The sequence below is a fragment of the Ictalurus punctatus genome, chromosome 4 (assembly GCF_001660625.3).
Source record: "Ictalurus punctatus breed USDA103 chromosome 4, Coco_2.0, whole genome shotgun sequence".
In the NCBI taxonomy this organism is placed as follows: Eukaryota; Metazoa; Chordata; class Actinopteri; order Siluriformes; family Ictaluridae; genus Ictalurus; species Ictalurus punctatus.
This window is the reverse complement of record NC_071284.1, coordinates 4,544,939-4,569,867: the sequence shown is the minus strand read 5'-3', so window position 1 is coordinate 4,569,867 and position 24,929 is coordinate 4,544,939. Positions and strand designations below refer to the sequence as shown.

General features: G+C 36.1%; 2 protein-coding genes across 4 annotated transcripts; both read left to right on the top strand.

The window, feature by feature from the left end:
• The first annotated feature begins 3,512 nt into the window (after window positions 1–3,512).
• Window positions 3,513–10,317, top strand: LOC108263973 (uncharacterized). The gene is made up of 13 exons (XM_017465220.3): window positions 3,513–3,930; window positions 4,082–4,114; window positions 4,256–4,570; window positions 4,659–4,967; window positions 5,059–5,178; window positions 7,158–7,182; window positions 7,306–7,349; window positions 7,439–7,469; window positions 7,582–7,670; window positions 8,388–8,418; window positions 8,548–8,612; window positions 8,692–8,722; window positions 9,719–10,317. The coding sequence occupies exons 1-13, from the start codon at window positions 3,837–3,839 to the stop codon at window positions 9,762–9,764; spliced, it is 1,233 nt and encodes a 410-aa protein (XP_017320709.3). The 5' UTR covers window positions 3,513–3,836; the 3' UTR covers window positions 9,765–10,317.
• Window positions 10,318–11,930: 1,613 nt separating this feature from the next.
• chrna5 (cholinergic receptor, nicotinic, alpha 5) lies at window positions 11,931–24,520 on the top strand. 3 transcript variants are annotated; one of them, XM_053677857.1, is made up of 9 exons: window positions 11,931–12,213; window positions 12,460–12,608; window positions 16,672–16,823; window positions 16,972–17,016; window positions 17,603–17,712; window positions 19,731–19,908; window positions 21,171–21,503; window positions 22,569–22,937; window positions 23,551–24,520. In XM_053677857.1, the coding sequence occupies exons 2-9, from the start codon at window positions 12,521–12,523 to the stop codon at window positions 23,707–23,709; spliced, it is 1,434 nt and encodes a 477-aa protein (XP_053533832.1). In that variant the 5' UTR covers window positions 11,931–12,213; window positions 12,460–12,520; the 3' UTR covers window positions 23,710–24,520. The 3 variants fall into 3 exon arrangements, with proteins under 3 accessions (XP_053533832.1, XP_017320743.1, XP_053533833.1); XM_017465254.3 differs by having other exon boundaries at window positions 11,931–12,239; XM_053677858.1 differs by lacking the exons at window positions 11,931–12,213; window positions 16,672–16,823 and having other exon boundaries at window positions 12,504–12,608.
• Window positions 24,521–24,929: the final 409 nt, after the last annotated feature.

The following is a 24,929-nucleotide window of genomic DNA, read 5'->3' as shown; positions in this document are numbered from 1 at the left end:
TTGGTTTGCAACAAAGCGCTAGGTTGAACTTTTACCTTTCTACTTTTGCACATATGGACAATGAGGTTGTAAATTGCACTAATCCTTTTGTTTGTAATCTTGGTTAATGTTACTGTCCTTCGATAGCCTAAATTTTATGCTGCTGTCACTCATTTGTATTATCCCACATGGACAATCCTATCCTATGCTTCACCAGTACTTCTGCATATTTTCTGATATACAGTACTGCACTGCATATCACTCTACCATTCTTTTATATTCTTGTCATATTTCTATTTCTATTTATACATCTACCGTCCCACGTTATATACGCATGATCACCCTGCCGTAACACTTTAATTTCCCCATAAGGGATTAATTAACGTGTATCTTGTTCTTTTTTTTTTCTCCCATAACTAGAAAATCTGGGTTCTTTAAGTCCAGCTCATATTTACAGTGGTGGAGTGAGCAAAGTGAATGAAGACGAGAGCGTCATGTTTAAGTGTAAAGCTGATAATATAACAGGAGGAAAAATCCATATGTACCTTTTCAAAAACGGTGTGAGAGTCCGAATGAATGCTGTCGAAGCTCCAAGAGGCGATACAAAATTTCACTTTGGCAAAGTGACTGCAGAAGATTCTGGATTGTACACATGCCTTTACTCTGAAAAGAAACTTGGTGTCAGTAAGACCACTGCAACAGGACACAACTCCGTCTCACTCCAGGTTTTGGGTAGGACACATTCCTGAGCTTGTCATTACATTATCGTAGATCATTTAGCGTGTTTTTCATTTAATATTCAACATGCTTTTGTATTTAGGCAAAATATTACCGGCAAAGATTAAAAGAACAGAAATGACACTGACCTGCACCTTTACAAAAATTCAAAGCTGTACTCAAGTCTACGTCTATCTCTGTTTCAACGGGATCGGAAACAGAAAGAAGCAGGTGAACTGTAGCGATATGACCACTTCCACAACGTTTCTCCTTAGTAACGTTTCAGAAAAGAGCTCTGGCAACTACAGCTGTGTGTATTCAGTGTCTAACTACAATCTCAGTGAGGTGAACAATACAGGAGAAAACACCGTCTTTGTTCATGTGAACGGTAAGTAATTACGTAGAATTTCTATAAAATACACATTTAATATCGGAAACGTTTCATTTTTGAAACCTCACGTTAATAAAAAGATGTAGCCAGTGTATGTTTCGAAAAATATTTGAATTAATCGACGTTAAATTAAGTTTTTTTTTTTTTCTAGCCAGTCCATACACACTTACTATGCTTCTTGATTCATTCATATTACACCAGCAAATATCACCATAATGAAAGTTGAGCAAGACCTCGAGATAAAATGTACTATATGTACTAAGGGAGTTTTTTTTCCTGTAAATTAATTCAGTTGGATTGTGACTATTCTATGTTTTACAGGCCTACATTGGAAAAGAAATCTTTTCAGATTAATATGCTCAGTCGGAGTGATCTTTTTTGCATGCTGCATCGTGGTTTTTGACATCAAGAAGAGGTGATCCTCCACCGATTCTTCAACTGCACTGCACTGAAATGGTGCTTCATAACTTTTTTTTTTTTTTATGTAAATAGACCACGTAATGAGGACTGATAACTGAATTCTTCTTTTTCATGTAAATAAAAAGCAGTATTGTTAATAAAAACATTTATGGCAAGTGAAAGGTTTTGATGAATAATTTTTCCAAAGAGAAATTACATGCAACGTTTTAACAGAACCTTTAAGAGTTTGTTGTTGTTGTTGTTGTTGTTGTTGTTGTTGTTGTTTAACCTCAATTTATACAGGTACGTTCACACCTATTTTTTTATATATATATATAATTTTTTTTTTTTTTTATTTGAGATATTTTCAGTAACTCAGATAAACACTCATTACAACCGTGGTGAGAAGAAAAGCATCTCAGAGTGCGCAAACCTTGAGGCGGATGGGCTACACCAGCAGAAGACCACATCGGGTTCCGCTCACTCCTGTCAGCCAAGAACAGGAATCTGAGGCTTCAGTAGGAACAGTCTGGAAAAAGGTTTGACCAGGTGACAGTTTTCTGCTCTTCAACTGTCCAGTTTGGGTGAGTCTGCCCCCACTGTAGCCTCAGATTCCTGTTCTTGACTGATAGCAGTGTGGTCTTTTGATGTTGTAGCCCTTCTGCTTCAAGATTCAAAGAGCTGAAATATTTCATTTTCTGAGCCGAAATAAATCTCCCTAGATGTTTGGATGTAATATGTCATTACAGTTTTGAGCAAAATGCACGTACATAAAACTGAAGAGTATTCTGTGAGACGCTGAATTGGAACTGAGATTAGGGTTAACCGTGGATGTTTAATACACTATATGGCCAATGGTTTATGGACACCTGTCCATCACAGCCATACTGTATGTGGGCCTTTCCCACAGGATGTTTCCACAAATTTGGATGCACACAATTGTATAGGATGGCTGTGTTTGTTGTAGCATTGCAATTTCCCTTCACTGGAACTAACACTGGCCCCAAACCTGTTCCAGCATCACAATGCCCCTGTGCACAAAGCGAGCTCCATGAAGACATAGTTTGCCACGGTTGGAGTGGAAATGTCTCGAGTGTCTTGAGTCACCTGCACAGAGCCCTATCAAGTATAAAATGTATATTAAATAATCAGTATAATTCAATGTCTAATAGTTAGATACATTATGCTGTGATTCATATGACAGGACCATGTGACATATGGCTCATGTGGGTCATTTTGAAAGTGTTGTGAATAAGAGACGCACAATTCCTGGATATGTTTCTGTTCTGCGTTTTTTAACGCGTAAACTCTAATCATTGTGAAACACCGAGGTGTTATTTTTATGTCATTCAGAGCTTTCTGAGTGTCTGACGGTTATGTCATTCCAGACAGCAGAAAAATAAGAAAAGTAAAATAAATTAAGGAGTACCACGTAGCGAGCTTGGCCAGAAACATAATTGAGTAGGCTAAAAAAAAAAAAAAAGTGGCATGTCTTTGGACTGGGGGAGGAAACTGGAGTACCCAGAGGAAACCCCAAAAGCATGGGAGAATATACAAGTACCAAGGAACTGACATGATTTATCTTGGTTTTACATCACAAAAACCTGTCATTTTAACACAAGGGTGTGTAGACTTTTTTTTTAATAGCCAATATATCACATGATACGATACATTTTCACCTTAGATATGACCTCCAAAAACATTAACAGTGCAAAAGACATGGATCTCCTTTTGTTGTTTGTTGAACTACTGGTGAAAATTTCTTGCGCAAGTGTTACACGGCATACAGTAAATGTAGGACCCGAGTGAAGAGATGCATACCTTTAAAAAATTGGAGCCAATCAACTGGTTTTCGCATCATTTTCAGTGATCCAAAATGAGTAAAGTATGATTCATTTTATTTCTGAAGCATTCGGGTTGTAGACGACTGTAATTGGTGAAACTAGCAGGTTTGAGAATGATATGCTCAGACTTTTGAGTGGAAAGTATTGCTTATATTTTATTGAGTTGCTCTGTAGTGCGTGGATTTGAAAGAGAGTGGAACTGAGAAGTGAAAGTGTATTACTGTAGTCCGTTAAACAAGCTATGAATCTAGCATTACAGCATTACAAATGACTCAAAATTTTGAATTAAGAAACTTTGCTGAAACATCGATATCCATACTTACTATTAGTTCAGCCAAACTCATCTGAATGCATCAAGAACTAAAGAAACAATAAGAAATATTCAAGAGCGTTCCAGCAGTTCACAGGAACCTGAAATGAGAACCGTCAGTGTGTGGAGTTATTTGTAGGCGTGGAAGTGGTTTTGAAATGAGAAGGTGCAGTGATCAGAACAACATCGGTGTGGAATGAAACATAAGCTCTGGTGTGCAACAGGTTGGAGAAGCGATCATAAAAATAGTTGCGTGGAATTCAACATGAAACCCGTTTTGATTGCAGCGTGTAAGTATAAATAGTCATTGTTGTCATCTTTCCAAAACAGCTTGTGAGGATAAGAGACAAAAATCTTTTTAACGTCGAGTCAAATTTACTACCATTTACAATTTGAAGGTTAAATCACAACAAGCTGTTCTTTACTCTTCATAACTTTCAGTTTTTAACATCTTGTCCACATCTCTTCAGGGAGGTAACGTCATTTTTTAAAAATTATTATTAGCTTGTTTGTAAGTTGCTTGTTGCAAGATGCTTTTATTAATCATTACAAGTTTATGACGTGAAATTTCCAAGGGAAATGATTTTCCATGAATTTTTTTCCCCCCGTAACTAGAAAATCTGGGTTCTTTAAGTCCAGCTCATATTTACAGTGGTGGAGTGAGCAAAGTGAATGAAGACGAGAGCGTCATGTTTAAGTGTAAAGCTGATAATATAACAGGAAGCACAATCCATATGTACCTTTTCAAAAATGGTGAGAGAGTCAAAATGGAGGCTTTTGAATCTTCATCAATAGATGATACGACATTTTACATGACCAATGTCACTGCAGAAGATTCTGGATTGTACACATGCCTTTACTCTGAAAAGAAACTTGGTGACAGTAAGACCACTGCAACAGGACACAACTCCGTCTCACTCCAGGTTTTGGGTAGGACACATTCCTGAGTTTGTCATTACATTATCGTAGATCATTTAGCGTGTTTTTCATTTAATATTCAACATGCTTTTGTATTTAGGCAAAATATTACCGGCGAAGATTAAAAGAACAGAAATGACAATAAAAAAAGAAGAGACTTTGACACTGACCTGCACCTTTACAAAAATTCAAAGCTGTTCTCAAGTCTACGTTTATCTCTGTTTCAACGGGATCGGAAACAGAAAGAAGCAGGTGAACTGTAGCGATATGACCACTTCCACAACGTTTCTCCTTAGTAACGTTTCAGAAAAAAGCTCTGGCAACTACAGCTGTGTGTATTCAGTGTCTAACTACAGTCTCAGTGAGGTGAACAATACAGGAGAAAACACCATCTTTGTTCACATCCATGGTAAAATAATCCCTATAATTGTTGAGATATAACTGAATAACTGTTGATAAGTTTCGAAGTTAGTAAATGTTTTGTGCATAATTTTCCACAGAAAAAGACGACGTTGATGCTGTGAGTGTAATAATTAGTGTTTCGGTTGCTGCAATAGTGGTTCTGTTGGTTCTGTTGGTTCTGTTGAGATTCTGCTGGTACCGCGATATTATTTCATTCAGTAAGTACATTGTGATGGACCACTTCATTACTGCTGTACATTTCATTAAACGCCATTAACAGTGATTCTCCAAATCTGATACAAGATCATGATGAGTACTGTGCAGACATTAATGCTAGCTGACCCTCATGGGCATGGACAAAATTTTCTTTGTGGGCGAACACAAGGAGATTTACAACATGTTGGATCATTGTCAATATTCCAACAATATTGCAATGTTGCAATGTGAAAATAACAGCTTGTCTATTTTTGGGATGTTCACCGGTATGCGATGTGTTATCCTACTTTAACTGTGGCTGCATACAGTCAAGTCAAACAAGCAGCTCAAATTCTCTTGATTTTCTGTCTCCAAAGCTATAGAAGAGGCAGACAACCTCCTCATCACCAGAGTTAAACCAATCTTTATTTAATTATTTTAATTATTAATTATATTATTTAATAATAGTACATCTCATTTAAATAGCAAGTTAGGCTAGTTAGTTAGTCAGTATATATATATATATATATATATATATATATATATATATATATATATATATATATATATATATATCTGTTCCTGTAGTAAGAGAAGAGCTCAATCTAGTTTAATAAAAACACTTATATAAAACGTAAAAGCAGCCTTATATAAATTATGCTAGGATTATGCTAGGAAATATAAGAAAGTGCCGAATATACTTCTTTTATTTTACATGCATATATATTCATTTTTAATATAACATAACATAACTTTCCCCATTCAGTAATATTTAATATTCCATTCATAAATGTTATGATTTCACAAAATGACATCTTTTACTGTACATTACGTCCACACTCATGCCACTCTCCTATCATCTTCATCTTCATCTTTTCTAAATTAAAAGTCAGTACCAGTTAACTCAAGCACTTCATTCAGAAAATAAATAAATATATATATATATATATATATATATATATATATATATATATATATATATATATATATATATATATATATATATATATATATATTAATCAAAACATCTAGAGTGTCTAGAATGCTGATACCATTTATACCGGACTTTTTATTTTACAATCTAATGTTTAAAATGATAACAAAACACGTATAGTGATTTATAAAGTGATTTCCTCTTTGACTGTATTTGGCTGTGCTTAATTTCAAGGTATTTAATTTCAATTCAGATGCGACAAGAACAGCTACCGTATGCTGCCGTTTGACTGGCTGTTAAATGTAAATAAATGAATGAAATGAAATGAAATGAAGTGAAACAAACATCTATTGTAATGAACACATTTTCTGAGCAGGGTTAAATTTTAAATGTAAAATGTGTGGTCTAGACCTCAGTTAACGAATGTGTTTTCAAGGCCAGATTATTTACGCTCAGTATTGCTGGTTCCTGTAACTTCAACCAAGGTGTAAGGTCACGAAGCAGACACTTTCAGTCTCGTTTCCTCCTTTATATTCCGTTACATTTTGTTTATACTCGTGGAGTTCTGTGAAATTAGAGATGTACGAATTTAAAAGAATTCAGACGATTTAAAAGAATGCAGGTGTGCACATTTTTATCATAAAAGCGAAATCTGTATAATAAGAACATGCATAAGCGTGTGATAACGTGTTCGTCATACATGAACAGTGCTACGGCAGGTCTTAGCTATTGTTAATATGAAGCATTTACTGTGCATTTACTTATATTTTTTTAATAAAAGTTTATATTTATACAATGAAACTAAGATAAGTAATAGCAATGCAGCTTTGCACAGGATTTCTGGCGAGCAATTCTCTTCAAATAAAATGTATATCTACTCGAAAGGTTCTTTCAAGTTAGAGACATTGTGAGCAGTCCCTTTAAAATGAAAAGTACAAGTGAAACTCCTTGAAATTTTATTTCACATTTACATCTAATTACATCTAGTACAAATTTAATTTGGCTCCCACTCAAGCCTTTCTTCATCTTTTCCATCATTAACTTTCACTATTACTATGTTTTTTTTAGGGGCGTGCCAAGATCCTGCTTTAAGGTATCACTATTTCAAATATTTTGTATTCAAAACTATACAGAGTTCAAGCAATGTTTATCAAAACACGCTCACATGAATCAATGCATACTGAGTAAAACACTTCCACATTCCTCTTCCTCTCAGAAACCCTCCAAACATTGAGCCTTTCTACTATGAGATCACGGCAGGTATTTTCCCCTGCTTTATCCAACCCTATCAATATTTTATTCTCATATCAAATTGATCCCACTTGTATACCTTTCATACCTTTTATAAGGAACGCTCTACACGGATGAAAACGGAGAGCTGTGAGTTGTTTTTTCCCCTGACCATCATTGGGTGAACTTTCTTACAAATTTAAATCATACATTATAAGCAATGCTTATGTCAATACTGTGTTATTGTATTGTGTTTCATTAGAAGTTTTGGTATAAGGTCTTGTGGAAGTCCAGAGGAAGTTCTGGAGGACAGCGAAAATGTTCCATACACCAGTGTACAAATGCTTGGAGGTAACAGCATTTCATTTCATCTCAATATTATTTGTATTGCGCTTGGATTATATATATTGTGCATTATTGGAATATCGGAGGAGACCAAGTATAATGATGATCTATTCTATATAAAATTCATCTATCTATCTATCTATCTATCTATCTATCTATCTATCTATCTATCTATCTATCTATCCAGATAAATTAGGACAAAATTTGATTGGATAAAAATGATAAAATATCTCAAAAAACCTAGCCTTAACCTTTTATGAGGAATCATGTGGGAAAGGAATCTAACCGCCAACCCTACAATTGGTAGATAACCCGCTGTACCACCTGAGCCACAGCCACCCAATGGTCAAGTGTGCACATACTTTTGGCAATATAGTGTATGAATGACAAAATGGAACGCATTCCAGTCAAAATCCAATAGCACTCTAGTATATTGCTACCATGGTGCTGCATGAATTGGCTTAGCTGTAGTTAATTATCACATTAATCACTGCAACGTTGGGTTCATTGAACAATATGGCTTCCATCATTATTATTATTCGAACAGCTTATAAAATGGCACTTGATCCAGCACATCATATTATTTTGCATTTTATGTTAATCACAGAAGAAGAGACTTGAGCAGTGATATCTACAAATACAGTAGCTCTTGTAATTTATACAGAACTCAGTGAAAGCTATCAAATCTGTGTGACTTACGCTCTTCCATTTCTCTCTTCCAAGGTGAACAAGCTGTGGACAAAAATGCAACACTGTGAGTTATTTCCACTGACCCTGAACTTAATCTTATCCTCCCCCCACACACACACACACATTTACACCAAACATATTGTTCTGTTGTTTAGATCATCACCGTAAATGGCTGTGATTTTTTTTTTAACAGAAATAGAGAGGGAGTTTATTATGACAGTATAAGGGCACCATACGCTACAGTGCAGAGACGTAAAGGTAATGCAAGGCGTGCCTTGTCTACGTGTGACTTGAAAATATTGTCAGTGATATCTAATTATGTCACTCTTTCCTCCAGACAAAACAGGGGACGAGCAAGTAATGCAAAGGTGAGTGAAAGCCTGAACATTACAGTAGAGATCATACGTTTACATACGCTTTGCAGAATCTGCTAAAATATATATATATATATATATATATATATATATATATATATATATATATATATATATATATATATATATATATATTTTAAGAGGGATCATAACAATTGTATTTTTTTTTTTTTTTGAGTCCTGCCCTGAATGCGCTATTTCACATAACAGATGTTTACATATACTCCACAAGACACAATAATAACTGAATTTACACAAATGAACCAGTTCAAAGTTTACACACGCTTGATTCTTAACCCTGTGTGTCGTTACCTGGATGACCGACGACTGTTTTTATGTTTTGTAAGAGTTCTTCATGAGTCCCTTGTTTGTCTTGAGCGGTTAAACTGCCCACTGTTCTTCAGAAAAATCCTCCAGGACCTGCACATTCTTTACTTTTCCAGCATCTTCTACACATTTGACCTCTATCCAACAGCGGCTATATGATGTTGAGGTGTTGAGATCCATCTTTTCACACTGAGGACAACTGAGGGACTCGTACACAGCTATTACAAAAGGTGCACACGTTCACTGATGCTCAAGAAGGCAACATGATACAATAAGAGGCAGGGGGATGTAAACTTTTGAACAGTATATATATATATACACACACCCAAACAAAATAATAACAATTTACACCTATCATCCTGTTCAAAAGTTTACACCCACCTGGGTCTTAACGTATTGTGTCTTCTTGAGCATAAGAGAATATTTGCACCTTTTGTAATAGGTAAATATTATTAGCTTTTTAAGCTAAATATTATTAATAAATAAAATTTTTATGCTGAGCTGAGAAAATGAAGACTAATTATTAACATATTTCCGTGTAAAGTATTTTAATATGATTGACCTTTAACACCTTTAACATTTTGACCTAAACAGACCAGAAACAGAGAAGACAAACTTTACTGTAGATGCCTGAGTTGTTGTTTTTTTCTTGTTCAATTTTAGCTTCAGCGGTAAAACCAGTGTGATTTACAGCAAAGTGAACCCCTGAGGTACATGAGACCAACAACAAAAACCACACAGAACATCGAACTGCCTAAACTGACTAAACTAACAGCCTTTTATAGTGAAAGCCTCTTTATAGTGAAATTGATTGTTTTTCTTTTCTTTTCTTTCTTTCTTTTTTTTTTTTTTTTACTATTATTTGTTTACTGTACTGTTCACTACTGTTTGTAGTGTTTTGTACTGTTCTTTTTACCAAAAGAAAAGATGGAACAAGATTGATTGATTGCTGTACATAATCACAGGGCAAACCAGCAAAATGAGATGGTTATATAAATAAGTATATAAATATATAAATAAATCAAACTAATAAATAACACATGATTTCTTACGTGTAATGTATTCTGTGATTTTCATGATATTATCATGTATTTAATGTATTTGTGACTATTTATATAATGACATAATGACACTTATTAAAACATAACACTGTGATATTATGATTGCAGAATGAGAGGAATAAGCGTCTTGGGTGACGTATTTTTGTGTATTTATACTAAATTATCTATGAATGTTTGTACAAATATCAAAATAAACAGTTAAATGTATATGTATATTTTTTCATATAATTTCATGAGTAATATGGACAAGGAAAATGTGTAAGGAAACAGGAAACATGCAAACTGCTAATGAACAATAACCCAAATATAAGATTACTAAACTTTTTTTTTTTTTTTTCTCATTTCAAACTTGAAATAGTCTCGTTCTATCGGCAGATTGTTCTTAATTTTTAATTTAAAGCATTTACAATATTTCTAGAAAGAACCAACATTATCTGGCAATAGAATGAGATATTTTAAAGCTTGAAATGAGTAAATGCATCTAAAAAAAACAACAAGAAGCTGAATAATCTTATATTTGATGTATAATACTCTCATAACAAGAAATATTAGATCAATTTTCCCATATTCAAGATATTTTCACTTGCTCGGGTATAATATTTTGCAGCGTGTCCTTTAGCAATTGAAGGATGTTGAAAAGAAACTATGAAAACTGAGCAAATGAGTTTATTTACTTCTTGCCTAATGTTAGAAGTGTCCTGTGTACTTCTGACCTAAGGTTAATGTTAAAGGTAAATCCAAAGCATACCACACAGTATTTTTCTCTTAGAAAGACAGCAAGAGATAGAAGTATATTAGCAAGCTGAGAATGCTTAACTATTCAAATAATAGTTTTAATAGAAAACTATTGTAATACTTTTAATAGAATTAAAAATCCACAGACAAATTCAACTTCTGCTTCCCAGTGTGTACAGGTAGATTAAGAAAGAACTATAGCTTTACCTTTAATAGGTAATAGAAAATTATTGGTGAGGAACAGACCGGTCATACATCTGAGGCTGGCCCAAGCAATTCTTTATATTTTGGATCATCCCTTATGCACCGAGTTACAGATGTTGCCCATCCCTAAAGGCTATCCCTTTAGAGTACCAAGAGGTAGGACTAAACGAATTAAAGACCCCTAGGTGGCTGTGGCCATTGGGTTATTGAATTCTAGTTGTTCTGATGATAGATAATTTATTTGTATAAAGGCGGTGATCTTATCTTATGTAACTTGCGATTTTATTTATATTTGTGTGTGTGTGTGTATATATATATATATATATATTGTTATGCCTTTGTATTTGTACTGTATTTGTTTTTAATATTACTACAATGTTGTATTGATGTAGTTATGGTAATGGCACTTCCCCAAGAGAGACAATGAAGTTGAAGTTATCTCAGACTCCTACGAAGGTCTGACACTGGAGACTCCTTACAAAATACGTTAAACAAACATCTCCTAACAGAAAACACCAACATACACACAAATACATGCACACTAGGACTGAGAATCTCTCGGCACTCCGTTCCGGGTAACATTTTATGTGGGATATGAAATTTTATGTGTTTTAAATGTGTGTGTTTTTTTTTTTTTACTCAATAGCTTACGATTATGATTCTTCCCAGTATGACAATTATATAATAATATTCGCATTTTTTTTTTAATCAATATATTACCGCCGATTTCCTTTCAGAATGTTTAAATGTAAAACAAACAAACAAAAAAAAAATGCACAGGTATTACACAGTGTGTCAGTGCATCCTTTTAAGAGAAAGAAAATCCAAAAATGAATCATTTTTCTCTCTATTTCTGTTCACTTATATCCCAAACACTGGGCATCATAAAATAAGAGAAAAACATCAGACTGAGATGAGTGTTTGACCGAAAGGTGGCAGGCTTTTCCATAAAAAAAAAAAAAAAAAATTAAAAAAAAAAAAAGTCCTTCATTCTGATTGGCTGTCTTTCCTGCTTGGGGGGGGGAAAGGCCCTCAGGAAAAAAAAGGAAAAAAAAGACAGAAGAGCATCTTTTGCAGAGCAGGAAGAGAGGGAGGAAGAGAGGAGGAGGAGGAGAATATCACAGCATATATGTGATGTGTATGAATGGAAAACGCCAGGTGAGAGTGTGTGACAGGATTAGAAGGTGAGGAAACAGAGCATGTCTCCATGTGTGTGCTTGATGTATGGGGGATCTTTGTGCACTTCTTTGGAAGTGAAAGGATTTCTACAGTCCGTGCAGTCATGTATTCACTTTACATAGTAAAATGCAATATGAATAGGTATAGTTGTGTTTCAAGATGCTTTAGAATTGGTTTAATAAATGGATATCTTTTTTTCATTTGATCTTATTTGTTTGTATGCAGTATGTTCCGCTTACTCAGATTAATAGTGTCGTCACCACGCTGAAGCTCTACAAGTGGCAACATGCTACGAGCTCGAATCTCATTCTCCTGCCTGCTTACGCTCGCCTGCTGCTGCTGCTGCTGCTGCTGCTGCATCTGCTCCACCCTGGGTGAGTTCATGTAACCTCGCCTAGATACATTACCTTCTGTCTAAAAATTTCAATTTTCACACTGACGAGGAAAATACTTTTAATATCTTTTCAATGCCGTAGTGTCATTTTCACATTTTCCTAACCATGAAAATGGGAAAATGGAAACATTAACACTTAAATAAATTAGGATCGGTGTGAGTATAGGCGTAATCGCAATATTTTCACGATCATGAGCATAATGCAGGAGAACCTGGTAAAGAGTGGTGTTATTGTACAAAGTATAACCCAGAAAACCATGCGTTTTTAAAAAAAAATTTTAAAATCCCTCTTATGGATACTGTAGATGTCTACCTATGCTGCTGTAATCATAAAGATTACTGTCTTGTGCTCATCCCAGGCCTCGTATTTAAAATCTGCTCATACTAATCATCCTTTTAGACACACACACAGTACTGTTTGACATTACTCCTCTGCACCTGTATACTGGAATGATTTATGATCCACCCATCCAACGTCAACCAGAAGATCATTTTAGTCTGATTCCTCTCAAGGTTCCTTCCTCATAAAGTTTCTCAGGGTGTTTTTTTTTTTTTCTTCCTCCCACTATCACCTCTGGCTTTTTCATTAGGGATCTAAATCTCCATCCGAGTTTCTGTAAAGCTGCTTTGTAACAATGCCTATTGTTAAAACAATAGCCGCTAGACAAATACAATTAAACTGAACTGAAAGAGGTTGAAGTTGGTATAAGCACATTATTGAAACGTATGGTTAAGCACGCTGCTGCTGCAATACATAATCGGATCAGCTTTTCTCATTTCCTCAAAAAAAACCCCATTTATATCCACCTACAGTTTGTGTTCACTTAAGCGTTTTTACTGTATATTAATATTTTAGGAGTAGAAATAATCAAATTGCTGAGAGTGTGAGTTTCTAGGACAAAAGTGCTTATATAAGCTATTTGCTTGTGTCTGTGATTCCAATAAAAAATAAAAACAATTCAGTATTTAATTACTTTTGTACTAATTTTAGGACTTCAAACGCAGTGCTATTGAATGCTCCATTCAGATTGATTAAATGGTGTTAATTCATTTTGTATAGCAGAGGCTCAGACTGCAATTCTGACTGAAAGACAAATCGCAGGTGTTGTGGATGGTCCACGTAATATAAGACAGATATTAGAATAAACAGATTTAAAATACATGCTGTAACAAATGGGGGGGGGGAAAGTATCATTCTTGAACTGGTGAAGTTTTAAATAAGGAGATGTTTATTGAACATTTATGGAAGGAGTCTCCAGTGCCAGCGCTTTGTAAGAGTCAGTATGTTTTCCATTATGGGAAAGTTTTCAGGACAGAGCTTTCTGGTTTCTTGGTAACATGACAAGCTTACTTTTTTGTGCTATTAACTTTAATATAACTCTAAATGGATTTTTTTTAAAAAGAAGAAAAAAAAAGAAAGCATGATAAGGCAGTTTGGGACGTGTTGTCATGGAAAAATAATCAGCGTCAGGGATGTAACAGTTACTCTACTTGTGTACGTGACGGCCCACATAACACCGCTTTGTCTCACTGTCACTGATTACGTTCCCATAATAGCACAACGTAAAGATAATCAATGATGAGATGGTGTGATCCAGCCAGGCATGAAGCGGAGTTACTGTTACCACAACACAAAAGTTGATTCACAAATCAGTTGGGAATTTTTTTTTCTTATTTGTTACAGATCTTATAATTCAGTCAGCTGTATTTAGTCATTAATTAGATGAAGTAGCATGTTTACGTGGCATAAATAGTGAACGTTCAGCAAAACCAGCTGTAAAAAAAAAAAAATGGGACAATGACTTTTATACCTTTGCTTGTCTGGATAATTCCCCGGTCTCAGTGGGCCGTAACATTTGCTCAATTGCAATCAAAAATGGGATCGAACATCCCACTGTTACAGCAGATTTGAAATGTCAGTCCTCCTGTTGTAGGTAAATGTCACCACTCCACCTACATTCCTTTCATTAAGTTAAATAATAAATAAAATAGCCTTGCCTATTGTATGCACAAGAAATGAATACTATGCTAATAAATTTATGCAGACAGAAATCATTTTATAATATAAAAGCATTCAGTTTTGCTAAGTAGCCTGAATAATTTGCCATGGTTAATAGTGTAATAGTAATAGTAATAGTATCAGGTCAGAGGATCATTGCTTGAAATAGAAAGAACCACTTTTTAGGGGGAAAATATCCAATACTATGCCTTTGTAATGCCACGTTAGGCTGTATGTGGAACCAAGGAAAACATTAGCTAAGGCTAATTAACAACAGCTTTATTCCTAGTCTCTCACATGTTAGCTAGCATGATATCTGAATGGCAACAGTACAAACTGTTGTGATAAATACAAAGTGTATGTTGCAGCAGATATATTACAGTGATGGTATTGTCACATCTGTTAAAGTTTAGATTTGTTTAGATTTTTCTTTTGAAATAGTGTGTGTGTGTGTGGGGGGGGGGGGGGGGTCGGGGGACGACGACAGGTAAAATAGTAAGTAGTAAAATAAAAATAGTAAGCACCAGAAAATTAAAAAAATAAATCATACAAACAACAACATATGACAGCAACTCATTAAACCATATCTAGACTTCCATCTATCATAAATTATGCCTCATAACAGAATCTGCTCCTTCAGTAATGCACTTCGTCTGACTAAATCTTGTTGGGCTTCCTGCTATAATTCATTGTGTAAGCGCAAAATTAGATTACTGAGGACGCCACTAATGGTGGCTCTGGCTTTACAGAGGAAAATTGCCCAAATTAGTTCGTAGAATCTCGGATATATTTCCCACGTTTCCCTGTAAGCAGAAATATACTTATGAGGCTGCAGTTTTGCCAAGTCATGTCATTACTGTTCTGTCCTTTTGAAGGCTATTGTGCCATCTAAACATTTTCCATTCGCTTGCATTTGAGAAGTTTTATTTTAAGATTTAAAGAAAGGTTCCTGGTAGGTAATTGCTGAGACACTAAAAGCTTGTGTAAAAGCTTGCATAATGGAGCAAGAAGAGGAGGAGTAGAAGAATAGGAGCGATATTGATCAAGCATCAGTTCCTGCACCCAAACACACAAATTTTTCTAGCTTTATCATTCAAACAACCCCATAATTCGAGTCTATATAATCCAAATACCCTCGACATGATAATATGATGAAGAAGAAACAATGAGAGGATCCAGACTCGAAAGGGAACACATTCTCATCTGGGTAACATTGGATAATGGGATTATAAATCATTATAGTATACAGGAATAGAGGGGCAAAGTGTGTTGAAAAGGATGTTCAGCATGAGTGTATTTGCTTTCACGTAGAAGAACGTTCTTCCCAAATTTGGGTTGATTCTTCAATTCCATGTGTCTCTTTTTTGCACATGCAGGTTTGTAAAATCTTAGGCACTCAGTTCATACCTTCTGTTGTTGTTTTTTTTGTTGTTTTTTTTTAAAAATGATTTTCCTGTGATAACAACACTCATATGGTGAAGAACAGAGCTTTTTGGATGTATGGCATGTCATCATGCAAGATTGTCTGCAAACATTCTTGTATTAAGAAGATTTTTATTCATCATATAGGCTGGCACGATATGTATATTTTCCACGATCTTCTCATTGCAAGCTCTAATACCACAAAAAGGAGCTAATTCCAGTGCTCCAGTCCTACGAACGTCTCATGTTATATACACCAACAACTATAATGACCCTTTCCCCAGCATCACGGAAGTAGAAACAGTAGTAAAACAAGTAATGTGACAAGTTGAACCAATCATCTTACTCAGCATGCAGCAATGAGAGCAGATAGAGTGAAGTCTGGGCTTAAAATGCCCGAGTCTGGAAAAACCACAAGTGTGTAAATGACCAAAGACTCTACAGGAACATCTTCATGAGTACAGAAGCAGTTCTTAAGTCCAAATTTATTGTATCTTTCCACTGAAGCAAGGGTGAGACTTGGAATCTCCAAGCAGAAGTAAAGCATCAGAATTGTTTTGGTCATGATATGTTGGGAAACATTTGCAAACATTCTGTACATGATGCTTTTATTTTGCCTCAGCTCCCCCCAATATATCTTCGTATGCCAAAACTGAGGACAAGCTATTGAAAGAGCTCTTCAGAAAATACCAGAAATGGGTGAGACCAGTGGAAACTCTGAATGGGACAATACGGGTCAAATTTGGACTGGCCATCTCTCAGCTAGTCGACGTGGTGAATACTGATTTACTTTGTACATGGTCAGGATTGTGGTTCAAGATTTGAATTTTTTTGACATATTGATTTCTAGAATTAAAAATGTTGCCAGATAATTGAATTTGTTGAAAAGTGTATTTAAATATTTTAACCATCTTGTTCAAAGGATGAAAAGAATCAGCTGATGACGACCAATGTATGGATGAAGCAGGTAATGCATTACATTAAAGCTCCATCACACTGAAGGTCTAAATATTATATAATACTTTTACACCCCCCCCTCACGAAAACTGGCTTAACTATGATAATACAATAAATCTTGATGGAAATTTACCAGCAAGACTCAATTTTCATCTTTCTCTTTCCGTCCTTCTCCTCCTCCACCTCTTGCACCTCCGGCCCACGTGTGCTTTTTCCTGCCTTGACAGCTTTATGGAGATTGTATCTGCCCATTTCTGCTGGAGCGCCCTTGTTCTCAGAGGGGTCAGGAGGTCGTATGTTGCCTAGAGCAATTTCTTACAGGATTAGGGCGACAGAACGAAAGGTTCTTTTGGTTCATAGATGGCTTAAGCATTGAGCGAAGCAGAATGAAAATAGGGGTGGAACTGTTTCTATCCGCTCCTGTAATGCTCTAGTGAAAAACATGTCCGTATTAATCTAGGCATTATTCAGAAGTTATGACCCTCAGAAGACTGCATCGAGAAATCGATAGAAAAATAAAATCACCCTGAGCACTGCTAACTGAAATTGCCCTCCTTGTGAGTCTCGATTGATTGAATATAACGTCTTGTATTCAGGAATGGGTCGACACAAAGCTGCGATGGAACCCTAAGCACTACACGGGAATCACGTATATCAGAGTGCCATCAGACTATATATGGATTCCAGACATTGTGCTCTATGATAAGTATGTACAATACATTCATAATGAATTTATTGCATGTCAAAATGTGTGTAATTACAAGAAAACTGCATGGAAATTCTATTTCTATTTAGAGTTGTTTATCTCCTTGGACTTGGCAATGTCTCATTTCTTTGGAAATTCACTTTGGTTTATAGCGAGAAAGCTAAAGTACATAATACTATTGATGTGGCGGTCTGGGAAAACCCATCAGATGTCACTGTGGGTCAACTTCTGTCAAACAAAAATGACCAAAAATCGTTTTTTTCACCTACAGTGCTGTGAAAAAGTATTTGCCCCATCCTGATTTCGTGTCTTTTTGTGCACATCTTGTCGTGGAAATTAGACAAACCCTCGCAGACTCGTCCTCTCAGATGAAGTTGAATACAGGATAGCAAACGAGAGCGCTCTGAGGCGCTTGTGCTTTACATGTACTATATATAGTTAGCGCATGTATCGATAAGGAGCAGTTTGGGGCTGTTCAAACAGGCTTTATTTCAGGGTCTTAGCAAATGTGCAGACGAACCCTTAACAGAAAAACATGTTTGTGTCTCTGTAAGCAGATAACCATTCTGTACTAATCTATATGACATGACATGACCTTCTTGGGTGCGTATCCTTACGCAGGCATAGAACACAACGTCCAGCCTGGAATAAAAGACAATTTCTCTCACAATCTCGTACTAAATTGATTCAGAAATAAAAACAAAATACAGTTTTTAACTGATATTGTTATGTATTGAAGTTATCCAATACCAACTAGGCCTGTGTGGAAATGTATTTGCCCCCGTAGTTACTAATTCCCCAGATCTATGAAACTGCATTCATAATGGGGTTCAGCTGGACTAGACGCAACCAGGCCTGCAGGTGCGTAACCTGTCCCTGAATATGAGGAACTTTCCACATGTAAATATTGACATGTAAACTTTTTCACTTAACTCCCTGACTATGAATAGTGTGCTTTTTGTACACAGTGAATGTTATGCTTTGATCAAGTTGTTGGTTATGTGCAGTAGCAAAAATTGACATAAGTCTAATCCATTCAGTTTGACAAAGGTATAAATACCAGCTGTCAATTATCAGACAAAGTTATAATGTTTAAATGCTAATAAAAAAGGAAAATGTACATACGGACAACAGAGAACAGTTCAGGAAAGCCTGCGGTTTTCATTAGAGACAATTTCAGCATTTTGTTCCAGGCTGCCACACATTTATTATTCCATCAATACTTATTAAAAGAAAGAAAGAAAGAAATAAAGCCGACAGGGAATGTTTTATCGACACGTCAATGTCCTGTTGAGGTTGCTGCCATTTTGTCTGGCATATTTGTTTATTATGTGCAGTCGAGCAATATCAGATTACAGCTTCCAGAGTAACCAACTTATAACTACGAGTTAGATAAAGACGTGAACGCTTCTAGCTTGTAATTACCATAATTCTGACGTGACATGAACAATATTATTGGCAAACCCTCTGAACGGCTACTACAAGTACTGTACCGAACAGAGCTTAGAATCTGTGTGTTTTCATAACTCTACACATTTAAAACTCTTTAACCTTAAACGTTAATGAATCGTGGGTGGTTTCACATTACCACTCCTCGTGCTTTAAAGTTAAGAACTTCAGACAGTATTTCATTTTCCAGGGTGTATCTGGATAATAAGCCTCAGGACAGTTAAAAGAGCATAAGGGGTTGAAAAGTTCTAGGTTTAAAAAGGTATTTAAAAATGTATGATGTGGTAACCTTATAACCTCTATACTACATTTTTAATGTGTATTCCATTAGATACCATATACAGTAGCACTGCAGTGACAGTGCAAACATTTGATTATTGTATCTAGGACTAATTAAGTAGCATATATCAAGGTTAATGCCACATGAATACTTATTGTTAGCATATTATTATCTGTACACTTTTTATTGTCTACAATGTAGATTCACTAATTTGCAAGTCTGACTGAAAGTAAGTGAAGGAATATAACTGGCGGAATAAATAATGATATAAATGGATATGCTTTAATAGTGCAGATGGGAAATTTGAGGCCACAGCTACCAAAGCCGTAGTGAAGCATGATGGTACCATCTCATGGACGCCACCCGCTAACTACAAATCAGCCTGCACTATTGATGTTACCTTCTTCCCCTTTGACCTTCAGAACTGCTCCATGAAGTTTGGCTCATGGACCTATGATGGCTCACAGGTATTTTCACCTATACATATGTAGTTATGGTAAGACACAATCTGAAAGACAGCAAAGTTGACTAAATTGGCTTATTATACATGATGCTACGATTGGGGTGCCATTTAGTTCTTTTTTTGAAACATGCATTTAACCATAAAAAATGGATTAACCTATGTCAGGCAACTAATTCTTTAAAGTGCTCTTAAGAAAGCGATTGAGACGTATGAGTAAGAGAGCTGACAGTATTCAAGGTGAGAATTAGCAAATAGGCTAAATGTGTCTCAAGGACACAATTCTAATGATTTGCAGTTTTGGTAATGACTCCATCACTCAATATCACAATATCAATGACAATAAAGAAAAGAAATGAAAACAGTTCTTCTTTCCATGAACTTTAGGAAATTCTGATGTTGCAACTCCCTGTTGAACATGTGACCTGTGGAATATTCCAAAAGTTGTGAGTGAATGTTATGAAACATGGAGTACATTTTTCATAACTTTGAATCAATAAGACATGGAAAAGGATGCCTCAAGCGTGAGATGTGAAATGGATTCACACATTAATCAGTGCCTCCAGGATTTAGAGATTTTGCGATTAACGCAGAATATTTAATATTCGCAGGATATTTAAGTAACCGCAGATTTGGGCCAAGACACATCATGTGAAGTCATCCCAATGCGCCATGTGACGTCATCATGATGCGCATTCAGCCAACACCCCCTTCAATTCACGTGCGTCGAACATGAGTACAGCTAAGAGGTTTCATTTACCAACATACACCACTGGAAAAACCATGCCAAACAATTTCATGCAATTTCGTAGTTTTCCGCCAAAAAAAAAGCACAAAAAGCTCCGCAAATTGCACTGCAAATTTAGAAGAAGAAAAAAGCTGCAGAATAATCAAGCATTTGTGGCGCAACAATCACAAAAATAGCCACGAAATCCTGTATGGACTGATTAATGCAAAAAATATTAAGTATTTAGTGTAGTTATGGTGGATTTGGACAAGCAAAAATTCTGTTGAAATTGTGCTGTAGAGGTTTTATTAATGTTTTAGATTATTTATCTGAAACAAGCACATAGGATACTGTGTAGGACACTATACTTCTTCTGAGATGTCTTTTACCGTTACTTTACATTCATATTTGTACACATAACTATGCATGCAAATATCAGTTTGACACAAATGGCACCCCAATCACACTTACAAATATACAAATACTTAGCTGAACTTGTATACCGAAGATTTCTTAATGAGAAATTATTCTTTAATGCTCAGGTGGACATACTCCTGGAGGACGTCCATGTGGACAAGCGAGACTACTTTGACAACGGTGAATGGGAGATTGTGACAGCTACAGGGAGCCGTGGTTTGAGAACGGACACGACAGGCTTCTATCCTTTCATCACTTACTCCTTTATCATCCGGCGTCTCCCTCTCTTTTACACGCTGTTCCTCATCATTCCCTGCATTGGTCTGTCCTTCTTGACTGTGCTGGTCTTCTACCTGCCCTCTAACTGTGGAGAGAAAATCTCTCTTTGTACTTCCGTTCTCGTCTCACTCACTGTGTTTCTCCTGGTGATAGAGGAGATCATCCCGTCTTCCTCAAAGGTATGCTTGATGTTCTAGGGCTATGTTTTAGGTAACTGTTGATATAAGTAATATAACCAGTCCCTACAGGATTTTGCGATTGCATAAATTAACACAAAATCAAGCAAACCCCACAATCTACTAAGGAGCTTGATATTTTCAAATAAAATACAGCAGATTTTCTGCAGATTTGGGCCAAGATGCTCCATGTGACGTCATAACAACGTGCTCTCAGCCGAAGCCCTCTTTGATTCACGTGCGTCGAACAGCTAAAATGACTCATTTACCAACAAACATCACTGCGAAAGACCCTACCAAAACAATTTCGTGTAAATTCAAGTAAGCACAAAAAAGCACAAAAAAACCTCCGCAAATTGCATTGCAATTTAAAAATTTTTTTAAAAAAGCCACAGTAAAAATCACACATTTTTGGCTGCAGCAATCACAAAAAAAAACCTCCACGAAATCCTGTACAGACTGTATGAGGTGAGATTCCCTGTGAGGAGATGTTTATTTATCTTTTTTTTTTGGAAATTGTCTCCAGTGTCAACACTTTCTTACAGTCGTAAGTTGTAATTTTAGGATTCAGACATGGGAAAGTCTCTAAGCTGGAGGATTTTGTGGCTTTTGGTAAAGATTTTGGTAAATTGATATGATATAAGAGCAATAAATCACGTTAAACTGGTTATTGGAGAATAATCAGTTAGAGGGTGTTGAATATTTTCCTACAATAGCATGCACTGTTGTGTTTTATTACTTGCTTGTCTTTGCCATTTTGTCCTATGGGTAAACAAACCATTGCATAACTATAGTTTTGTTGGAAAAATTATGTTTAGTATTCTTTCACTTGTACTGAAATGGCTTATTTAAATAAAAAAATAAAATAAAAAAACAGCATTCTTTGTGGGATGGTCAATTCAAATTTAAAGCACCTGGAATATAAAATGATAACCCCTTCCCTAACCCTAACTTTCAACCGTGTATCTCTTCATAGCGGTACATATTGGTACAATGATGTTACAAAGTGTGATGCCATGTTGATTTTTTCGCATGTAGTACATAACACTCTGAATTTCCTCTGCTTAGGTCATCCCACTTATTGGCGAGTATCTGGTCTTCACCATGATCTTTGTCACACTCTCCATCATCATCACGGTCTTTGCCATCAACATTCACCACCGCTCCTCGTCCACGCATCACGACATGGCACCTTGGGTCCGCCGTGTCTTCCTGCACAGTCTTCCGAAGCTGCTTTGCATGCGCAGCCATGTAGACCGCTATGCAACAACAGGAGGGAGTCACCGAGCTGACGGAACAGCAGCGCTAAACTGTGGGGAGGGCTTAAAACAAGACAGCAGCCTTCTGCTAAACTCTGCAGCACACAAACTTCAAGCAGCACTGGACTCTATTCGATACATCACGCTCCATGTGGTAAAGGAGAATGAAGTCAGAGAGGTAAGAAGAATGGCTCTCAGTGGGTTTGTCCTTCTGGGGAGTAAGTAATCTTTCGATGTGAGTGATGGCCCTTGTTGCTTACATTAATGTATTACTTTCCACTGTGTTCCATGTGTTCCATCATCTTCCATTTGTTAGATATACTGTATATATATATATAGATTGCTCATATCTTGAAGCTAATTAGCTAGTTAAGTGCATGACTACAGACACAATCGAGTAGATTCCTATATAGGGGGCGACTCAGACTTGGTCATTATCCATTTATAAGGAAGTTTCTAATGCAGCACATTCTGTTTGTGTCCTCAATAAGACCTAATCGACTCATTGGCCAATGTTTGGCTATGCGCTGTGGTGTTTTCTCTTCATATCGCACATAAAAGATATTATTCAATTCTGGTTAACGTCTATATATATTCTCTATATGTTAAACCATGAGATGACTGACTGTTGTGCTAGCAGGAGAGTTACACCATATGACAGATTTACGCGTGGAATTCCACATACAGTACATGCCCGTGTGTTCCTGATCCTGAAACGGTTGTATGTCATTCGTGCACGCGAATTAATCCACTCAGTAAAAGCTAACTTACGTTGTTGCATCTCTCCGCAGGTTGTTCAGGACTGGAAGTTTGTCGCTCGAGTTCTAGACCGTGTCTTCCTGTGGGTCTTCCTGTCAGTATCTGTGCTCGGTTCTGCTCTGCTGTTCATTCCTGTCATTTACAAATGGGCCAATATCATTGTTCCAAACTATGTTGATAACAGTAGCTAAGCTAGCAAACTTACAATGGAGTGTACAGAAAAAAGCACAGGGATTTAAAGATTTTCTGTCGTCATTAAGATTGATTGGTTGGGTTAGTAGTGCATTAGTAGTGATAAAATGAAATGAATTTGATCTTTTCCCACTTTTCACTAAGATGACCATCATTGCTACAGAATTACAGTATGGTTCCATTTTGCAGTTATTTGTTTCTTTAACATACTGCACATTGTTCCTCATATACAACAAACATTGTATATTATATTATAATTTTGGGATATAAATATAATTTTGGGATATAATACAATTAATAAAAAAACCATTTTGCAATGTTTGAGATACTTGAGATGCTTCTATTATGAATTATTATAGTTAATAATTAACTTTACTTTTGGTTAAAACTTTACTTTAACACCGAACAACTCCATTCCCAACAACCAATCACTGATCACCATTGCTGGGTTCACACGTCTCAGAGGAAGCACGTGATAGCCTTCACCATGTCAGTTGTGCCTTCGTCAGTGGATTAAAGTATTAAAAATTTTGCAAGACATTTTGCAAAAAAAAAAAAAAAGTGTTAATTTCCTCCATGTTTGGAGACTTTTGGGACACCCTGTAGTATTTTGTAAATAGGTACGTAAATAGGCTGTGGTCCCATGACCAGAAATTAGTTGTAATCTACTATTTATAATCTGATCAAATTCTATTCTATTCTGCATTTGTTCAGAAAATATTCCTTCATTTAACGTGTTTTTAATATTCAATTGATCATTCCGATAAAACAAATATGCAGATGAGTATATTGCATCATCTAATGTCGTTTTTTTTTTTTTGGGGGGGGGGGGGGGGGGGGGGGGTTTGGAACCGCTGACTACTTTCCCCTGAAAAGAGTTGCCAACCCGACCTGCTCTCTCGGGTCCTCTGGGCTCGGACTTCTCTCTGTCCCTAGATTTCGTCTCTCAACCATAGGTGGCAGGTCTTTCAGTGATGTAGCACCTAAAATCTAGAATTCTCTCCCTGACTATTTTCTCAGTGACTGTACTGTGCATTTCTGTTCTGTGTTTGGTTGCTCATTGTTTTTCACATTGTGTGTTTGTCCTTGATTGTTCATTGTTTATGTATCCTTGTATTGTAAAGCGTCCTTGAGCTCTGGAAAGGCGCTAAATAAATTAAACATATTATTATTACTACTATTATTATTATTACGATTATGAACACTGAGACTTTGACGG